Raw genomic sequence first — 21,969 nt, forward strand, 5'->3', positions numbered from 1 at the left:
TTTTTGAGCGAAAACGACCGCCAAATATTATTATTTGTATTGAGTAATAATAGAGCGAAGGTTGGATAAAGCTGCACATTAATTGCTTGCTTAATATTTGTAAACGTACTTATAATGAATTTCAAGGATTCGTATACGACTTGTCTGACCGCAAGTCTTATGAAAGTATGAGATAGTACAGCCGTACCTAAATAGAGAGGTCGAGTTATGAAGTCCAAAAAACCTGGTACCGAAAATCGTTTAAAATTATACATAAAATGTTTCAGATATATTGATGAGAATATTTTTAACGATAATCACACAAACAAAATCTATATTTATAATTTCGTCCTGATCTATGATAGACCCGATCGAAACCTATCCACAATTATAGATCGTTAAAAAATAATGATTTTTTAGTCGACAACATATATCCCCAAAATTTGTATAATCGAAATATTTCGATATTAAATCCATAAAATTCAACGGGCGGCCATGTTTGACGTTTACGGGTGCTTTGTATAAAAAGTAAAAGGATGAGCCGTATTTGTTTTGTTTTACTTATTTTACCCGAGCGAAGCCGGGTTTTCATCTAGCGTACAATCATTTCTGATCTTCACGTAATCACGTAATATATAATCTATACTAATGTTATAAATGGGAAACTAACTCTGTCTGTCTGTCTGTCGCTCTTTCACTACCAAACCAATGAAACAAATTTGTTGAAATTTGGTATGAAGCAAACATGAGCTCCAAGAAAGGTACTTTTTTTGCCTAACACATGACAACCAACCCCCTAAAACGCGAACGAAGCCGCAGGCGACTAGTGTATATATAAATTATAAAATGAAATTACTTTGTAAATGTAGATCCTACTGAAAAAGGGACGGGTAAATGAAACGAAAGAATACAAAAATCTTTTACCTATCATTTTGAGTTACGTGTTTATTGAAAGTACATCGGCGATTCAATATAAATAATGCCTAATGTATATTTCGCATATTTATGTTCCAAATTATTTATTTATTCTAAATCGCATATGATACAAATAAACTTAAACGTTGTAGCAATCTACTATGTTAGAAACCTTCACTTAAGGGCCAACGAAGGTACAATTAGACACAAGCATCACCTTATTTTATTACTTAAGAATTATTTACGTTTTTTTCTTAAACGCGTATATATATATATATATATATATTTCAAATACTGTATGAAACCAATAGTTATTAAATTTTTTTTTTTTGGACAACTTCACATACGTTACTCTGATACCAATGTAAGTAGCTAAAGCACTTGTGTTATGGAAAATCACAAGTAACGACGGTACCACATACACATAGATCCAATACAACATAGAAAACTAATGAACTTTTTCTACATCGACTCGGCCGGGAATCGAACCCGGGACCTCGGAGTGGCGTCCATGAAAACCAGTGTACACACTACTCGACCACGGTCGTCTTAAAAAAAGAACCCGCTGAATTTCTTTCGCCGGTTCTTCTCAGGTCCGAGGTATTAATTTCCGAACCAGTGGTAGATTTTTGACTATGAATAAGCAAGTAACACTTCTATACCTTGTTGTGTTCCGACCTTTAGTAACATTGTCTGTGTCTCCGCAGATGTGCTGTGCGTGTATCTTATTTATGATATTTTAATTGCAAAACCATGCCAACTTATTTGAGACTAAGTTAGAAAGTTTACATCCAAGACGCACCAACTGTACTAGAATATTCAGTAAAAAATCAACGGTGGGTACCACCTTGAAGGCGCTACAGGATCCCTTGAACTTGCCTGCGAGTTCAAACCCTAATTTTTCGTCTATAAACTAGTGACGTTCAGCTAGTATATAACTATGGAATATACATTTTTGTTTGAAATATGTAAAATTAAATAGTTTTTACTATTGTCAAATAGGAGATGATAGTGAGCTGACAATAATGGTACCTGGACCATTTTATTCATATATGTAGATTGCACACGAGTGAGCAAAAATATTCTGAAATTACATATATTTATATTATAAAGCATAATATTTGTAGAGGGAATACTTGTATGATGTTAGGCCGTATCAATCCTAGAGGACGAACGTAAATAAATATGTATTTGTGGCAAGGAGTCACTTGAGTTAAGCCTTTTGATTTATTTTATGAATATGCTAAAACATTTATTATTCATAAAAATAAATATACTTTGATATATATTAAAACAAAAAACACATCCAGTTTTTATACGACATGATATCAGTGTGATTTCAGTCGTATTTGTCCAGTGAGCTTATTAGGCTGCAAATCCTTAGGTCCTTGCTATAAATCCCGGGCTGTTGCAATAATAAATGTTACTGGTTTTCATATCAAATAAATTGGCAGTAGCCAAGGGAAAAATAAATGGTGTGCCTTGTAGAGCACGTAAACCGTTAGAACTCCGACAGATCTATATATGCCCTGGGACATATTGTTTTTTCGCGGTTCAGAGAGTCTGCGGTTATGCGTCTATATAACGCAACCGCATCCGTCCTGTGCTGTACTCCGCTCGTGGCTCGGCGCTGATGTTGATCTCGCACCTCGCATTCCTCACTAGTGCGTACATCATCGCGAGGCCGCCTTGGCTGTCGTCCACCTCACGCATCCTCAGTCCCAGAGCTACCCCCTGACGTTGGAGCTGTGGGGGGCCGAGACGTCGCCTTTGTTGTATCCGTGGACCATCACGGTATTACATAAAGAGGCTACAGCCCTCCGCGCTAACTTCCTGCGAAAAATGTCCAACACGACTGCTTGCAGGAATAGGTTTCGTCAGACCTCATAGACCAACTCTACGGTCTGCCTTTCCGCGTTCCATACGGGTTAGGCCTCCAGTGTGTTAGGCAATGTCTCGATTCAAAGAAGTGGTGGAATACATCATCGTCGCTTCGCTTCCGATTTTACACAGGTATTCGCCGAAACGCTCCGATCGCGCCGACTATATCCTTATTAGTTGCCTAATCTTTGAGAGCGGTTGCCGTGTTATAAAGGGGTTAGGTTAGGTTAGGTTAGTTTTGACGGAGGCCCTCCTTTTCCACGGTCCACGGAAAGGACCCCCACGAGGGGCGAGTATCACCGTCCAGGGGACGGTGATCAAGGTGCAGGCCCAGATGAAGTATCTGGGCCTGATCCTGGACGGACGATGGAGCTTCGGGCAGCATTTTGAACATCTCGGCCCGAGGCTCATCAACGCCGCCGCCGCCCTCGGTCGCCTCCTTCCGAATGTGGGGGGGCCGGGGTCGCTATGCCGACGTCTATACTCCGGCGTAGTGAGGTCGATGGCGCTGTACGGTGCCCCGATCTGGGTAGACGCCCTCACCGCTGATAATCGGGCCCTGCTGCGAAAGCCGCAGTGGGTCATAGCGGTGAGAGGCATCAGAGGGTACCGTACGGTGTCGTGGACAGCGGCCACACTTCTCGCGAGCGATCCGCCCTGGGAGCTCCAGGCGGAGGTGCTCGCGGAAGTGTACCGGTTCCGGGTTGAGGCGAGGAACCGCGGCGACCGTCCAGGATCGGCGGAAGTCGGGCGGATCGGGGCTCTAGCCCAGCGAGCCCTGATCGTCCGATGGCAGGAGGACCTGGGGTCACCCACGGCGGGACTGGCGACAGTGAAGGTGATCCGTCCCCACTTGAGTCGCTGGGTCGAGAGGAAGAAGGGCACACTCACCTTCAGAATGACGCAGGTACTTACCGGGCACGGATGCTTCGGTAAGTGTAAGGTACCTGCACGGAATATCGCGGCGGGAGGTGTCATCCTCCTGCCACGAGTGTGGTGCGCCAGTCGACAAGGCGCATCATACCCTGAGTGAGTGTGCTGCGTGGGGGCCCAGAGGCACACCCTGGCGGCGACTATGTGCGGAGACCTCTCGCTGCCGATCATCGTCAACGAAATGGTCGGTAGTGGGACGTGCTGGTCGGAGATGCGCTCCTTCTGCGAAAACGTGATGTCGCAGAAGGAAGCCGCGGAGCGGGAGCGGGAAGAGGATGCCGCTGCAGACCCGCTCCGCCGAAGACGAACGGGGAGGAAGAAGAAGCGCTACGCGCACCTTCCCAATCAATAGGCGTCGCAGGGACTAAGGGGGATCTCAGTACCCCGAGAACCGCCTCTAGGTGTTGGAGGCCCGCATAGGCGGGCCGACCGTCAGGGCGTCACGGTGCATGCGTAAGCGATCCCGTGGCGCCCACCGAAAGACGGAGAGGGTACCGCTGGTTTTTTAGTGGGCGTACCTAGGCGCACTCGGCGTCTAGGGCTCCGGGGAGTCCCACACCCTCCCACTTTCTATCACGTAGGGGAAGCGCGTAATGCGTTTTTCCAGAGAAAAAAAAAAAAAGGTTAGGTTACTTTTAACACCATTGCCATCAAATCTAAAGCATCACTAACATACACAATAAAAAAGCTATAAAGAAACGTTATTTGCGTACAAAAAAAAAACGTAAAGCGTAAAATGAATCGTATTTTTTTTAAATCAAAAAACCGCAGAATATGAACAAGACGTTTAATGTAGTCATAAAGTATAAAAAATTAAATCAATGTTTCGTTTCAATGTAGCGATATTTAATTTAACAAATTTTCCTGCTTAGCGAGTGCCTGTGTGTTGAGTGTTGACAATATTAACATAACTTCTTGCAAACTCATATTTTAATAATACGAAACAGGGGCAATTATAATCGCACATAAAAACTTATAAGAATAACTACATAATGTAACAGAAAAACTTACCATCAAAAAAATGTTTGATGGTAAGAATGTAGCCACTATCTAGTATGATCATTATGGATCGATACATTACATAATATTTGTTTGTATACTAAATGTAATCCATACTATCCATACTAATATTATAAATGCGAAACTAACTCTGTCTGTCTGTCTGTCTCGCTTTCACGTCAAAACTACTAGACCGATTTAAATAAAATTTGGTACACAAATAGTCTAGAGCCCGAGAAAGGACATAGGCTACTTTTCAACTGGAAAAAAATTCTGTAAAGGGTTGAAAAGGGGGATGAAAGGTTGTAAGTTGTTGAAAGTATTGTCATTTTTAGAACTAGAAGCATAAAACTGATACTTTTGAGCCTGTACACTTATAAACTAACATATCATGACACCCACTAAGGAGGGAATTTTGGAAATTCTACCCCTAAAGGGTTGAAATAGGGGTTGAAAGTTTGTATCGAAGTCCGTCATTTTTGAAGATAGAAACATGAAACTTTTTATGGGATACTGATTTAAAATGAGTAGATACGTATTTAAGGGTTTCTTGATATTTTACGCCAAAAGGGAAAAGTATGGGTTGACATTTCGTATACAGGTTATTCTGGAAGTCCGTCATTTTGAAGTTAGAAGCATGAAATTTTATTTTTAGGATATCGATGAAAAATGGGTTGATTCGCTTTTATGTGTTTTTGAATATTTTACGCCTAAGGAGAGATATTGAGTAGACATTTCGTATATAGCATAGTCGGGAAGTCGGTCATTTTTGAAGTTAGAAGCATGAAACTTAAAATTTGAGCTACTGATAAAAAATTAGTAGATACGTATTTAAGCGTTTCTTAATATTTTAGGCCCAAAGGGAAAAATAGGTGTCGTCATTTCGTATACAGGTTAGTCTGGAAGTCCGTCATTTTTAAAGTTAGAAGCAGGAAACTTTATTTTTGGCCTACCGATTAAAAATGAGTTGATTCGCATTTAAGCGTTTCTGGACATTCTACCCTAAGGGCTGAAATACACACCAATGTGGTATACAAAGAGGTCATACATTAACGTAATATTTGAAGTTAATTTGAAAATATATTCTTATTCTACACGAGCGAAGCCGCGGGTAACAGCTAGTAAGTATATATATAAAAGGCAAACTTAGGTAGTGCGGGAAAAAACGTATCTGATGTGCACTTCCAAAAAAAATATTTTACAACAATTTTAGTATCTTATTTGTGTTTTTTTATAGCATTGGTCGGCGGACTGGTAAATGGGCCAACTGATGATAAGTGGTCGCCACTGCCCATAGGTATATATTGACCAATGCGCCACCAACCTTCGGAACTGAGATATTATGTCCATTGTGCCAGTAATAACACTCTAACTCACCCTAAATATTGGAACACAACAATCCTTAGTATTGCTGCTAGGTGGAGCATTATATGATGAGTGGGTGGTACCTACCCAGTGGGCTTGCTCAAACAAAATGTGTATTATTATAGGCCTATTGTGTTCACTGCCTTATGCAATGTTTCACACTAAATTGTTAATGATTACGATAATTTACTCATTAGTGTGTATTAACTATAATAACTCATTTAGTGCTTCGTTAACATACAATTTAAAACATCAATGATATTTCTCAATCTCTCACCGAAGCAAGACTCAATACAAGATAAATTGGATATAACATTGTAATCTTTTTTCATGTTTATATAAGTAACAATTTTTAATACCAAATTTGAGCATCAATAGAACTTGAGTTTAGAATACGGCTGTCTAATAAGGGACGGTCATATGTATGTATAAAATAATTTCGTTATAAAATATTTAAGCATCTATTCCATTATCATAAGTGGAAATATAAATAATAAATAACGACCTCTTAATGATAAATTGATAAGTTATTTATTAATTAAATTAAAGTAAAATTATATATATTAAAGTAAATATAACAAGAATTACATCAATTTAAAAAAAAAAAACAATCTAAATTATTTTTTTAACAACGAGGAAAAATAATTTAGTCGAGTTTTAATAGCGATGATACCTTTTATTTTGTAAAACGTTTCAACGGATGTTCACATGTCGTGACCAAAGACGACGACAGTCCCCTTGACCTACTAATGGCCTAAATAATCAAGGGGTAACCAATTGTGCTGGAGACATTGCAGACCACAAATATTTGCTTAAACATTTTCTGATTCCTCATTCTCATGTTGTCACTGACATGAACGAACGAAGCACGGGAATCCTATTGAATCTAAAGAAAGGATCTTTGAATTTTTACTAGTTCGATCCAGAGTTGGAAACCAGGACCTCGCCAGATTACAAACCAAAATATAGAATAAAGAAGCCTTGAGAGACTCGACGATGGTGTTCCGTGCGGCAAGAATTTCGTTAGTTTTTCAAGTTGATGTAATTTAATACTTGAGATATCTTATATCCCAAGTATCTCTAGATCTATATAAGATAATACTAAGGATATCTTAACACTTGGGAAATATCCCTATAAAGAATTTATATGACAGTCTTGATACAAAATATCGACGTACGGCTTTCACTGATCGGCTTACAATACCTGCAAGATTATTCGTGATCTGTATTTCTGAGTCAAGGCTTAGTTAGAGTATATTGACAATGTTTTGGGCATGTTTTTTCTTCAACTGCACCAAAAGTACACGGAGTAAAATCAGTGCAATAATGAGACTCTCTAATACTAATAAAATGTGCGTGTTGTACATGTTAAAATTTTTGGAATGCGGCATTTCTCGCCAGCGATTGTCAAAATTCCATAGTAAAGTACTGGCTTGCCGTCTATCGCAACTAACGAACTAATTACGAAAACTATTAATGTTTTTGATTTTACTGTAATTATGAATTATTTCATATTACTTTTATTGTATCTGTTGAATTTTTTGTTTAATAGAAAATTTAAATAGGTGTCGAACTGTCTGAAATAAAAATAATAATTACTATTATAAACCTACTCGAGAATTTACATTCAGGAATGTAAAAATCGAGTTATCCATACTCCGCCACAATGTCACTTAACGGTTTGAGATTTAGTTTTCTTATCTTGTATGAAAACTTATAAATATTTATATAAATCAAAATTCTTCAATTAAGAAGGCACATAAAAGCACTTTAAATTCGTCGTGTTACAGTATTGAATTAAAAAATAATTACATTTATTCGTCGACATCTATAAACAGATTTAAATCGGAGTAAATAATTACAATGCCATCTTCCGGATTTTACCACAACCACACCTACGAGTCGTCTTCAATAAAAAAAAAAAAAATATCAATGTGACGATTATTAGTCAGGTTAAAAGTTACACGATAACTGACAGACGATTATTATACATATATAAAGACCATATTAATAGATTGCTTCATTACAACCCACGATTTGAGATCAAAATATAACAGGAAAGAACATCAAATGAACGAAGCGAATAAACACGAACGCATCCGGCGATAAACCGTTTCACCAAAATATCAGGTAATTTTATAGTTTGTCTTTTTTTTATGACATTAAAAGGTAAGTGGTCACCACCGCCCATAGACAAGTAGTAAGAAATATTAACAATTCCTTAAATCACCTATGCGCCACCAACCTTGGGAACTAAGATGTTATGTCCCCTGTGCCTGTGATTACACTGGCTCACTCACCCTTCTAACCGGAACACAACAATATAGAGTACTGTTATTTGGCGGTAGAATATCTGATGAGTGGGTGGTACCTACCCAGACGGGCTTGCACAAAGCCCTACCACCAAGTAAAATTTAATAGTTTGTCGGATATATATGAAGACAACGCCTACATGTCAACGAAGATGCTAAAAATTTTAGTACCAATCTTAAAATATACCGGCCAAGAGTATCTTTCTCACCGTTAATAGTTGTCGCCCGCAGCTTTGCTCTCTTTTTAGAGGTTAGTCGTCATATGTTAGATATAAAAAGCCATGTCCTCCCTTAGAGTTCAAGCATCATTCCAAATTTCATCAAATTCGGGTTCGTATCGAGTAATATATCGTCGTATAAGTATACGTTAATAGAATTTCCACCCTGGATACATCAATGCAATTCTACATCTTGAATATCCTGTTATTATATCAAATACTCCATCTTCATAACAGAAGAGAAGATCTTTATTAAAAAGAAGTATGAGATAGGTTTGAACCCGATCTGGTTTTTCTGTGTTTTTTTTTATTAGAAGCCTAGTGTTTGGGAGTGCCAGTTTTTGCGCTCATTGGTCATCTAAAACATGTATGTCATCAGGTCATATAAAACCGCGAACTGTAGCTATTTTATTTAATAGAATAAATCATTTAATGGAAAGGTTATATCAATTTTCGTTAATAGAAACACAATCCATTACAATGAAACATCTTACGTTACTTGGATTAAGCAATTATTTTTAACTAGCTTATAACTTAAAGTGAAGTTGTAGTAAGAACATGTTATACTTAACATTAGATCAATTTCTTCAACGCAATGGATCACGGTGTCCTCTCTCTTTGATTAACTAAGTATATAAAGATAACTTTTCATAGCCGTATAGCATTATATCGCGCTATATATAAATATTCACTAATTTCGAAACCTTTTGTTTCCATATATACCAGTGATCTGGATCCGGATTCTTCGTAATACATCTGCTATTGTCGGCAAATGGAAGGAACAGCAATGTTTTTGATATAACGCAGTCGTGACGCTTCCCGTGCGGTGCTCAGCGTACATTCTCGTACAATTCTCGTCAAGAGAGAGGAGGTGTTCATCTCAATTTCGACCTTTTTAGCAGTGTTTCATATAAAATCAACAAGTCGCCTCAGGGGGAGAATTATCAGTTGAAGTACTATAAGATTTATTGCGCAAGAAGTTTCAACAATATCAGTCTAGTAGTTTTTGTGTAATCACACAAATAGATAATTTCGTTTTATTTATTCGTTTATTAGTTCTTAAGCTCTGTGTACTAAATTTTAGTATTTAATAGTCTCAAGGATTACGTCGTTATTACACAGAGTATACTGGTTTTCTATTTGTAATTACAATCTGTGAGATCATTGATATAATAGAACACAGTCGCTTAAAGATAGATCATTAATAAGTCTGAATCTCGACGAACCAAAGCCACTTAGTGAGACGAGAGTTGAAATCTTTTTATGTAATTGTGTCCACGGACACAGCGTTTTGTTTTTTAATTTAAGATTAATAGTTTAATATCTCGTATGTATATTAATGTATGTTTTATAAAGTGTTTGCGTAAGATTTTAATTAGAATCGGATACATTTTTATATCAATTTACTAAGTTTGTATAAATGATTAATTAAAATGTTTCAAGATATATAAAAAATATTTTATATAAAAACAATATCATATATTTCGTTGTAAAGCTGTATAATACGTAGGCTATTTTACTTAATAAATATATACATAAAATTATGAACCATCATATATAGTCGTGTAATTAGAGACAATTAAAGCGTGTTAAACTCAGTACACATATCATAAGTGAAACTTTTTTGGGAAACGGAATGACCTTGAAATTTTATCCTTATTACGTCCCAATATTTTTTTTTCTAGCAGTTTCAAATTGTGTTTGGTTTAAGTCATAATCATTATATTGCGCATCCGCTACGGTATTCGCCCGTTTGATGGCCTTCATAGTCTTGCATAATCCATCGTTCTAACAAATGAAGAATTTTCGTACATTCAAATCTTACGAAAAATTACTTGTTTTACATTTTGGAGTGCGATTATTACATGTCTTAAAGCTGTTAGGTATGTTCTAGTTTTAATCCGTTTGGAGTTTAATGCTGTGACGTCACACAAAACACGCCTTACGAATACAAATGCTAAGCAAAGCGGATTTTTGTTAATACGTCATAAGCGCTCTCACTGTACTTAATAATTATTAACGTATGTTAATGTTGCTTATTACTTATACACACTACTGGTAATTTGTATTCGCTTTTGTTGCTTCACTATAAAGTTCCGCACCTTCGCTTCACGATGCGCCTTTTGTATTATAATCTGATTATATAACTGATATACAAGTACATACACACTTAAGGGTCACATTGTAACTTCTGACATGACAATCGCATAAATAAATATTCTGAATGAACTAAATTACCGAGTTGCTAATTATTATCAAAGAATACTTTTTAATAAGGATGCCTAGACTTAGGCTTGGGTTCCAACACAATCATAATTGTAAGTAATAGCCTGGTTTATTTTAAGAGCGCAATTCGAGTTTCTTGTTGTTTTTCTCACTATAGAAACACTGCTTTCCGAAACGTGAGAGAGATTAGATATAGACGTTTAAAAAATAATTTATTGTAAAGTTTACTTGAATAAATAAAATTAATTGATTTGATTTAATTAAAATCATTATTATGAATTAAGTAATTAGGTTTAGAATAAAAATAACAAATACCGATGACGGTCAGGAGGTTTGATTGAAAGTCATTAGCAACGCCCATCTGCGAGCAATCCAGGTTTGCAGATTTCGCAAAACAGGAGGGCTTGCAGGTACATTGCCGGCCTTTTACTTGGTAATAGGACTTTCTTGCTCGTCTGGACAGGAACCGCTCACGCTAGTTACTCTACCGCTAAACAGCAACATTTTGTATTACTTAGTTCCAGTGTGAAAGGTGAGTAAAATTAAAATGAAAAGTAACAGTCTATAATCGGCACATCCCAAAGGCACCAAGCGGTTCCAATACACAGCAGTTCCATTAACACATGTGGTAGATACATCGACACATGTATCGTGACGAACACTTTCAACGCCGAGCACAAAATTCTAAGACCACATTAAGCACACGGAAAACAATTTTGGAACTTTAAATCTTCGGTTAAATTTAAATTCACGTTTGTTACCACTGAGCATTGTAAACGTATAAAATGAAAACGAATGAGAAAATAAAAATAACCTCACAAATTTCGATGAATGTATTGAATAAATCTAAAATGCCCAGCGCTGATAACCATTCATATGATACAGAATTATTATTAGCCTGCCTGCCTACTGTTTCCCGAGTTTTATTTATATATAAATCGTACTATTTCCGCTATTCGAGTAATATCATCTGATTGTATGTTTGTAATAACACAGAGGTAGCTAGGGAATATAAGGATGGAAATAAGCAAACAAGTATATAAATTACTAGGATTTGTGGAGAAAAGATTAATGATCACGCCATTATTGTGGGTAATTTGTTTTATAAAATCACAAACAACTGGACTTATGGGTAAAATTATGTTATATTGAAATGAGAACCAGGCTTCGATCGGAAACTAAACAAATATAAATATACTAAGTATCGTACCGAGCACGAAATTATTATTTGGAACACACTGAACGCACCCGTAAACGTCAAACATGGTCGCCCGTTGAACTTCAGGTCATTGAATTTTATGGATTTAATATCGAGATATCTCGATTATACGAGTTTTCCTGTATTATTATTAAGTTGTCGTCTAAAAAATAATATTTTTTTAACGATCTATAATTAGGGATAGGTTTCGATCGGGTTTTCGTAGACGAAATTATTAATATAGATTTTCAGGCTTGTGTTATTGAAGTGACACGTTACACAGGTGATTACAGGTGATTAACAACACAATTGTTATAGTGGTTTTACCACTTAAGTCAAAACTGTATTGAATTCAGTCGTAAATTGTTTTCGTAACTATGAAGTAAAAAATAAACAGTGCATGAGAAAGATCACGTGAAAGTACATACAAATGAGCTTGAAACATCGCGATGGTATCGCGCGGAGTCGAACCGAAGACAATGGACCGATCGTTTCCCTCAACGATCCATCGTGATGTTATCTGCTTACGTCATTGCGAAATTGTCGACTCGATTGGCAGATTAAAAATTAATCAGGTTAGTTGGAAATAATGCAATTTTATCTTACTTTATTTATTAGCAACAGACATATCACTAATTAAATACCAGTATATATTGTCACATATATATATATATATCTATATGTCAACCAGTCTTATCTTATGCAAGTATGATATATAATATCCAAATGCAACAGGTAGTTCCCGAATCTAGAGCGTTTAATCATAGATTAAACATATTAATATGTGTATATTATATCATTTCCGTTCAGCCGTTAAGGATATGTTCAGTGACAAACACAGTTACGTACGCACATAACAATATATACAAGGATTCATTAGTAAGATAAATTAGATAAGGTACTATAAACTAGTTAAAGTTATTCAACAAAGTAAGACTTTTGCTTTATCTAAGAAATTTATAACATCAATATCGTAAGGTACACGTCAATTTTAATAAAAATTTTGCCCGTGAGCGATGTCAAATATAAGCATGATGCTAAAATTGAAAGTTTGAAAATCTTAAGTTACCGTATTAATTACATTCACTTATTGTATTGGACCAGCGTGGTACTATGGTATGGTTCTATATGTATATATGCGTATATAGTGTTAGGTACTATGTGTACATGCTTAGAACCTGCTCATCAAAAGAACAGGCTATGCCCAGCAGTGGAATATATAGGCCGTTACTAGAATAAGCGCATTTATAGATCCTTTTATAAGCCAAATTTGATTAAATTGATATTTTGAATTTATACCTACTTGGTCTCTTTGGTTGTGTTAAATATAACTCCATAAGTATTATTATAACCGACGCAGTTACTCATTCAAATGTAGGCGATTATACAAATTTCATATAATAAAAATTTTGTGAACAGTAAAATTAAATAAAAATAAGTAAAGTTAAATAAGCGCTCGAACCCTTAATCTAGGGAGTCTCAATATAAATATGTCAAAAAGGATAAAAGCCTACCCAAGAAATTGTTGTCAAATATGTGGCCGAGAAGTTACTACCAGATTCTGTACATACGCTACGCCGGCGCCGTACCCAAATAAATAAAGTAGGGACAAGTGAATGCTGATGTCCGAGATTTAATGATATAACATTGGTAGCATTTTTTTATTCAAAATTTTCATATTTAATTCCAAATACATATTTTCAATAAATATTGAATCATATGGCGGTAGGGCTTTGTGCAAGCCCGTCTGGGTAGGTACCACCCACTGATCAGATATTCTACCGCCAAGCAAGAATACGTTGTATTGTTGTGTTCCGGTTTGAAGGGTGAGTGAGTCAGTGTAATTACAGGCACAAGGGACATAACATCTTAGTTCTCAAGGTTGGTGGCACTTTGGCGATGTAAGGAACACTTATTATCAGGTGGCCCATATTCCCGACCGCCAATCTATGACATATAAAAAAAACCTAAATAATGTTTGGTGCTTGCTATTTAAATTGGATATGGAAACAGCATTTTGAGGCAAATTATGATTTTATTCTATTACCCCTTAACCCTTACGAGATGAATTCGTGGAATTCGATTATGTAATAAATATAACGTAATATCATCGACAATACGCGCGTCGATGCATGATAAACACATCTGTCACTGAACTTTACGAATTCGATATAGAATAAGGATGTTTCTTTCGATATATTTAATTTTTTTATTTTTTTAACACTATAACCATAAAACACATGCTTATTTTTATAGTGTATGTTAATTAGCAGTGCTATTCTGTAAATGATCACTTCGTAACTCAATCGCGAAATTCTGTAAACCGTCTTAAAACGTCTTAAGGCATTTAAATAATTGCTATAAAATGTACAACATTGTGATAGATACTCATTTTTATATCTTACTAGTTGTCACCAGCTTCGTTCGTGTTTTAAGGTATTAAACGTAAAAAACCTAAATCCTTCTTTGGACTTCGGGCTTGCTTCGTACGAAATTTTGAAAATTCGTTTAATATTTGGTCCGACGACCTGGTGAAGGTCGCGGGAAGCCGCTGGTTGCGGGCTTCACAAGACCGGTCGTTGTGGCGATCTTTGGGGGAGGCCTATGTCCAGCAGTGGACGTCCTTCGGCTGAGAGAGAGGGAGAGAGAGAGAGAGAGTTCAACAGATAGACGGTCAGAGCTACTTTCTTGTTTATAATATTAGTATAGATTAGTTAAATAATGCCAAGGCGAGAATAATAATGTTGCACCACGCTGCTCCAATGCGGGTTGGTGGAATACACATGTGGCAGAATTTCGTTGAAATTAGACACATGCAGGTTTCCTCACGATGTTTTCCTTCACCGTCGAGCTCGAGATGAATTATAAACACAAATTAAGCACATGAAAATTCAGTGGTGTACCCAGGCAGGGTTTGAACCCGAAATCATCGGTTAAGATACACGCGTTCTAAACACTCGGTCATCTCGGCTATTTAGCTAGTCATTTTATAAATTATACTTAAACATTATATTTATGATGTCGTCTATGATTATTCGTTTTTATTGTTAATTAGGAAATTGCCTAAATTTAATTACTAATTACATTTAAAAGTCACTGCGTCCTAGGTCCGGAAACTAACCGACTGAGCAGAACATAAACTATAGTGTAGTATAGTTTGCGCTAATACAGGTGTACACTTTACTACCTCGCATTATAAATCCGACACGACCAGAGTTCAGGCGCATGACCAACTGGTTAACGTGCTTCCAGTTAATACGAGAGCAAACAGTGCTGTCTATCAAACATCCCACTGTTACTAAGAATTTATTGACAGGAAAACCCAATATTTTTTTCATTGACTTCTTCCAGGGCCTGTTCTGGGTTCTCGGGGTCAACAACCTTGTAAGTTAGCCATTAGACTAACGAGGCAGACAAATTACATGTACAGACAGGGCTAGAATTACCATTTCGGGGCCCCTAGGCAGTACATGTCTCGGGGCTTTCCTAACTTTCTAAAAGATATAGGTATATTCCTCTACAATGCAATATAATTTATACATATATGGTGGGTTTTATTATGTTACGAAGGTATGCTATAATACTATTCAAATAATATCTACCTTTAACAAATTCATTATCAATTATTTAAAATACCTCATTTGCCAATATTTGTCCTGTCTAAGGGCTCCTAGTCCATGCGGGGCCCTTAAGCAGTTACCTACATTGCTTAATAGATGATCTGACCCCATATACATTAAAAATGAGCACAAATCAACAAACACTATATTATGTCGAATAATTTGATAAGTTCGTGTACTAAATTTCGGTACTTGGAAAAGGAAAAAGTGACAAATATTAAAAATAAAGCCCAGGGATCAATAGTGTTATGATATAAGCATAAACGAGCTTCGAATCAATAAAGCTTCAATAAGCTTCGATGTGTGAGTTATTAAGTTTATCGGACACTCCAAGGCGATATGCGATATTAAAATATTATGGCACCATTACATAAAATTAGTATCAACTTTTTGACGTACATGTTTTATACACAGGGATTTGTTGCGTGTTTTTTTTTTAATTTGGTGATATAAACTTTAAACTATAAATTTTTATTTTTATATGGTAGGACTGATTCGTATGCCGTCACGGGAAACGGCATGACGTTCTCTTAATATTTAAGACATGTCCTCCCCCCTTCACTGCGAATGAGGGGGTCTTCTCCCACTATACTATATAGTTCGTTGCTATATATTATTTTAAAAATAAGAAAAATATACTATTATTTGAATAATTAATATTTTTTATTCATTTATATTTCTATTTTACAAAATAAAATAGTATGAACTTAATTCAATCATTGAGTGTACGAGCGCCTGCGTTGGTTTTTATAGCAAATTGTCAGTTTTAGAAATTAAAGGAAGAAAACCAATATTTTCTCATGCGCCACACAGCCACAGTAATGAGCGATATCATAAATATACCTCTTGATATGTACGTATGTTATAAGTGAGCTGGAATCGTTAGAACATCTATTAATATCTAAGTCGAGAACGCAGGCCCAAGTACTATGGAGTTTTTTGAGTGATATAGCGATTCATCTTATCGAGTGAAGTGAAAATGTCTTGGGATAATCTGCAAGTACCGACAGAGATGCTGACACTTAGTTGGTTGCAGATTATAAGGTTGCGGGTTTGACACGTCGATTTGGACGTGGTTGACAAAACTGCTATCGAAATTTTGGAAGTAAAAATAAAGTGCATGTAAGTAGTTAAGTGAAATAGTGTTGTGTTATGAATAAAAATATATTAATCACAATATAACTGAGTTATTAGCGAATCGCATGAAATACGTAAATCTATGGTTTGTTTATCTTTTTTGCTACTTATGTATCAAAAAATAAAGAATTCAAAAAGTACGAGTGTTATTTATAACGATTTTAAAGATTTACCATATCCATCCATTATCATTTCATTTTGAAATTGACGTATCGTTTCCCTTAACAGTGAGAAGTGACTTAACATATTTCGCCCTGTGAGATGTTCAGGTGTGGTCTAAAAGTATAAGCAAGGTGGTATTGCCCAAAAAACTTAATATTTTTTCTTTTTATTTTTATGTTTCTATAGAATCCGGTTTTATATTAATTGTATTTCGCTGATATTTTTAAACATTATAAAACATTAACTAAGTTTGAACGCGAACGTGCTGAAATAAGTATGGAACTACTTACGTGCCCAGCGGGAACCAGAGAGGTCGATGACCCAAAGGTTGCAAAGGAGTCGATGCGGAAGTGGGACGGAATGCATTCAACACTCTCTTAACCGCTCTTGCGCTGCAGGCTAGTACTGCAACCATCGCCAACACGCAGGCTCCGCCAAATGCAGCCCACAATGCCTTAAATATAGTATCACATATTAATTACTAGAATGTATCCTCTTTTTCACGATGTATCACAAACCGACCAAGCTGTACCATCTTGACAACAACTTTGTATTTCTATCTTTTAACTTCAATTAAAAAAAAAATACTTAAAATAAATCAATTAATATTATAAGTTGGCCATACATTCTGTTTTGAGCCGGACAGTCCAGCTTTCCACCCACGTTTCTCAAAAACCTTTAAAACGGTGTCACCCGTGAAAATAAATTCGGGATCAATAAAATAAAGTTTTGGTTGAAAGGGAGAGGTCGAAGATACAATATGTTAGGCTATATTACATCATCATAGTGCCTGTTTTGACTTTTGATTAATATTAACATGTTTTGTATATGTGCTTTTTAAAGTGCCCATGTGTAGCAGTTATTATGTTAACAGTATATACTATTTCTCGAAAATTTATTTTATTTTATTTACGCAATTAATTAATAATCTGTTTTATTAATTTAATTCCAATTCCAAATTCACGTACACGTACTACATTGAAGCGTACAATCTGATCAATATTATATACAAACTATTATCAATAAGTTTGAGATATTTGGTGCGACAAAGTTTTATGAATATATATAGTTTCTTGTAATAAATTACTCGATCGAACTATGAGGCTCTATACTCAAACACGAATTGTGTATATACCCATTATTATAACTTTAGGAGCAACTAATATACTTACAAATGCTCCTATAGGAGATCTTGTGACATTTGCTGGATCTAGAAAAAAAAAACGTATCAGTTAAATAAAATTCAGATTAAAAAATAAATATTGCTCCATAACATGTTTATATTTTATAATAGATGTTCCCGGCGGTTCATTTTAGGGGTCAGTCGTAAAGTGAAAAAAAAAAGTGGGTTATATCCTTGGGATTTAAGGTTATTTCATATCAAATCTTATCGTGAAAGAGTAATCGTCAGTCAGACTTTCTATTTTTTAGTTTCGCAATTATAATATTAGTATCGAACATATAGAGGAGCGCAATTATTAAATCTGGTCATCAATGTTATCATTACAAACGAAATCAATAAATAATATTTTAGAGGAGTAAGAATCTTGATACAATAGACTTTTGATATCATGTTTTTTATCTAAAATTAGCGCAGATGGGCAAATAAGCCACCACGTAGTGATGCCACTTAGGTTATCACCACCCATGGACATGGACGTTGTAAGATAAAGTTACCATTCCTTACATCGCCAGCTCACCACAAACTCACGGAACTAATTCCATGTTCCGGGCAGACGTAGTTGTGACATGATTTTTCTGTATTCGTTCCATGAAATTGACGGAAGTCTTCCCTATGTTGATCATTCGTCAGTAAAACCTGAACAATTATTATTATGTTATGAATTTATGAAAAAAATAGTAACGAACCGTACGCAGTAGTATTTCCTGGTGGGCCGATGCATCCTCGTTCATCGACTAAGTTGACTCGAGCTAATAGCTTTACGTCAAGTAAGAAGTTCTGATCGCCCCGCTTATCGCTTCGTGAGCTGCTGCGTTCTGTGACCGGTAGCAGCTGCCATTGACTCCCGTCTGGTTCAACCACGAACCCAACGGCATCAACTCTTCGCGATATCGTGTAGGCGAACCAGGGCGCCGGATGTATATCGGACACCATTTGTTTTCCAATACTGTGGACAATGCAGATCAAATTATGGACGATATTCGTCTAAATTTTCATTTTTCATACTATATATATGATGTCACCGAGTTTAAAGAATTTTGCCAGTAATGACTTATGATTGTTCCACTGCTGGACCTGGCCTATTCTCCTCGGAAACAGGTTAATAGCTTAGATAGTTTATATATCTAAGTTACAAGACATAAGAATAAACTTGTAACGCCTATTTTCCGTTTGTATACGTACAGAGAACGTTTTTGGGCAATGGTATACGCATATATAATAAGATACCGAGAAATGTAATCAATTTACCATTTACAAAATTTAAAAAGTTTATTAAGACTATATTAATAAATAAATCTTATTATTCATTAAAAGAGTACTTTTTAGAGAATAACGCTTGGATTTAGGCTAGGGGTCCATTACAGGACACTAATTATTAAAATAAAATAACAAATATGCGAGTTTCTTGCCGTTTCTTCTCGCTGGAGACTGCTTTCCGAAACGGTGGTAGTATTTTAATATCGACGATTCAAAAACGCTTCGTTGTGAAGTTTACTTGAATAAAATTGATTTGATTTGATTTGGTCTAGATACAGTGTTGCCATAGAAAATAAATAATATAAACGGGCCATCTTTATTATCTTGATGAGTGTGACAGATACGCTTGACACTAACACAAACACAAATACGTCATACCATATTACTAGTGCGTGTACATATTGACAACCTGTTGGCCACGGTTATTTTACGACTTCTCATCTTTGAAAGTCTATCAAGACATACAGATATACAGACATAGAAAGAGATATAAATAATTGAAGGTTAATAGCACAGTAAAATCGTTGGAGATAATTTTATAATGTCGGGTTTCATGCATTATTTAATACTAAATTTGACTTTGGAATATTTTGCTCCTTAATTAATGACATCATGAGCCAAGTGCTCAAATTTGCACTGTTCTGATGTACATTACAAGAAATACATGTCAACGAAAGTCTGTTTGTCTTAGAAGAGCATATTGGCCTCTACTAATCTCCTAATCATTTCCATTGGTTCTAATTTATTGTCAAGGATGAGGCATTTTTGAAACGCGGCTTGAAAGATAGACAGTCTCACTCACACAGCAAAACAGTGATCTTTCTAAAAAAGATTGTGATGTTAATACATATCATTTATTTTGTATCTATTTGAGTTTATAAGTCAGTTTTCTCGACATCGATGTTTTCTTAAGTCGGTCGAAGGACCTTTTTACCGTTGACATTTATTTCTTTATATATTTTAAATGTATATGTAATATATTTTTTAATATGTTTATTTCTGAATTACCAAATATCAACAACACGAATAAAAATAAAATGCTACGTGAGGAAACTGCTCATTTCCGTGAAAGCTTATCAAACGACACTTCAATTTGAAAACAAAAATCGGGAGAGCGAAGTTTATAATATTTTGATGAAATTCCAGATTTGTGAATCGAATACGTAATAATGTGAGAATATTTTATTTGTCATCTCACTTTACGTTCGTAATAAACCACGTCGTTACTGTAATAAACCACGCATACGTTCAAGAAGGGAGATGGATGGTTACTTGATTTGTGTTTCCTTTCAGTACAAGCCTATTTAGGTAAGTCCCACCCACTTGTCATATATTCTACCGCCAAGCAACAAAACTTTGTATTGTTTTGTTCCGGTTTTAAGGCTGAGTGAGCCAGTGTTACTACAGGTACAAGGGTCGTAATAACCTAGTTCCCAAGGTCAATGGCGTATTGGAGGTATAAGGAATGATTAAAATTTCTAAAACCAGCCGTTCGCCTATCCATTTCAAAAAAAATATCATTAAAACGTTTAGCTTTGTTAAATTGCCTACACATTCAAACCTCTTCTCTCAATGTATACTAAATCTTTCGTTACGATTTTGCGTAGTGTTTTATTAAGGTATAGAGACACTTACATCGACCATACACGAAGTAAAGGCACTAACGAGCAAATCAGTTATTATTGCGCATGCGCAATAACGAAACATTTCCATGATAGTGTAATCAACGTAGTCGTAGTATTATTGCGTCACTGATAAAACTACATGTATAACATGGATACACGTAATAATGCAACGGTTATCTTCATGAATGCATTCGGAATGAAGATTATAAAATCGTAATCCCTAAATGGTCATAAATAAAGGAGACCGAGTGGCGTCCGACGGATGACTTAAGTTAGATTTTTTAATGAGTTACAAACTCTGTCTGTTGGTGTTTAACTTAAATTCGTAAACGAATTTTAAAATTTGACCCTAACGCACTCACTATGACCAAAAGATCGATACGCCAAAAAACCAGTCTGAGTACAGCATTCGTAAGGACCAAAAAGCAGCCAAAATACAACCAAATTCTGATTAATTTTTGCCCTAAAAATTATTTAGTTTCCTGTTTCTCTGGTCGATTTGTATTGCTCATCAGATTATAAGATAAAATAAATAGATAGTGCATTAGTGTTAGCGCACACAAAACTCAGTTTGGTAACACACAAAGAAATCATTTTGGTAAAATCAAATCTCATTTGGTTTGTTTTTACCAAAATGATTTCTCTGAAATGAATAAAAGCATACCTCATTTGCTCTCACCAATTAATTTCAATTCATAACATTTTCGCATAATATATTTTTTTCAATACAAACCTCTGAATTCTAAAACTTTATTAACAAGCAAACATTCAACATTCAAAACAGATTGTGGAACTTTCTTTATATTTAATAATCAGGGGAATATTCACTTTTTTTTCTAAAGATTTATTTCATGCTTTATATCCGGTCTCTTAGAAAAACCGTTCTTGTCAAGTGATCAAATGGACGGTGTTCTTTGAAATGTTGTTGAATTTGCGGAAAATAAATATGATAATTGCTA

The 21,969-nt window shown here is 35.7% G+C and overlaps 1 protein-coding gene across 2 annotated transcripts in view; it reads right to left on the minus strand.

Annotated features, from left to right (window-relative positions):
* The window catches only part of LOC113397965 (fibroblast growth factor receptor 3-like), a 144,725-nt gene that overhangs the window by 82,776 nt on the left and 39,980 nt on the right, over positions 1-21,969 (minus strand). For both annotated transcript variants that reach the window (XM_064216616.1, XM_026636505.2), the window contains exons 6-8: positions 18,815-19,074; positions 18,118-18,155; positions 17,236-17,399 (exon numbers count right to left, since the gene is read on the minus strand). In XM_064216616.1, the coding sequence (XP_064072686.1) occupies positions 17,236-17,399; positions 18,118-18,155; positions 18,815-19,074 (462 nt within the window). The remainder of the gene's footprint in view (positions 1-17,235; positions 17,400-18,117; positions 18,156-18,814; positions 19,075-21,969) is intronic.

Source organism: Vanessa tameamea, chromosome 13 (assembly GCF_037043105.1).
Source record: "Vanessa tameamea isolate UH-Manoa-2023 chromosome 13, ilVanTame1 primary haplotype, whole genome shotgun sequence".
NCBI lineage: Eukaryota > Metazoa > Arthropoda > Insecta > Lepidoptera > Nymphalidae > Vanessa > Vanessa tameamea.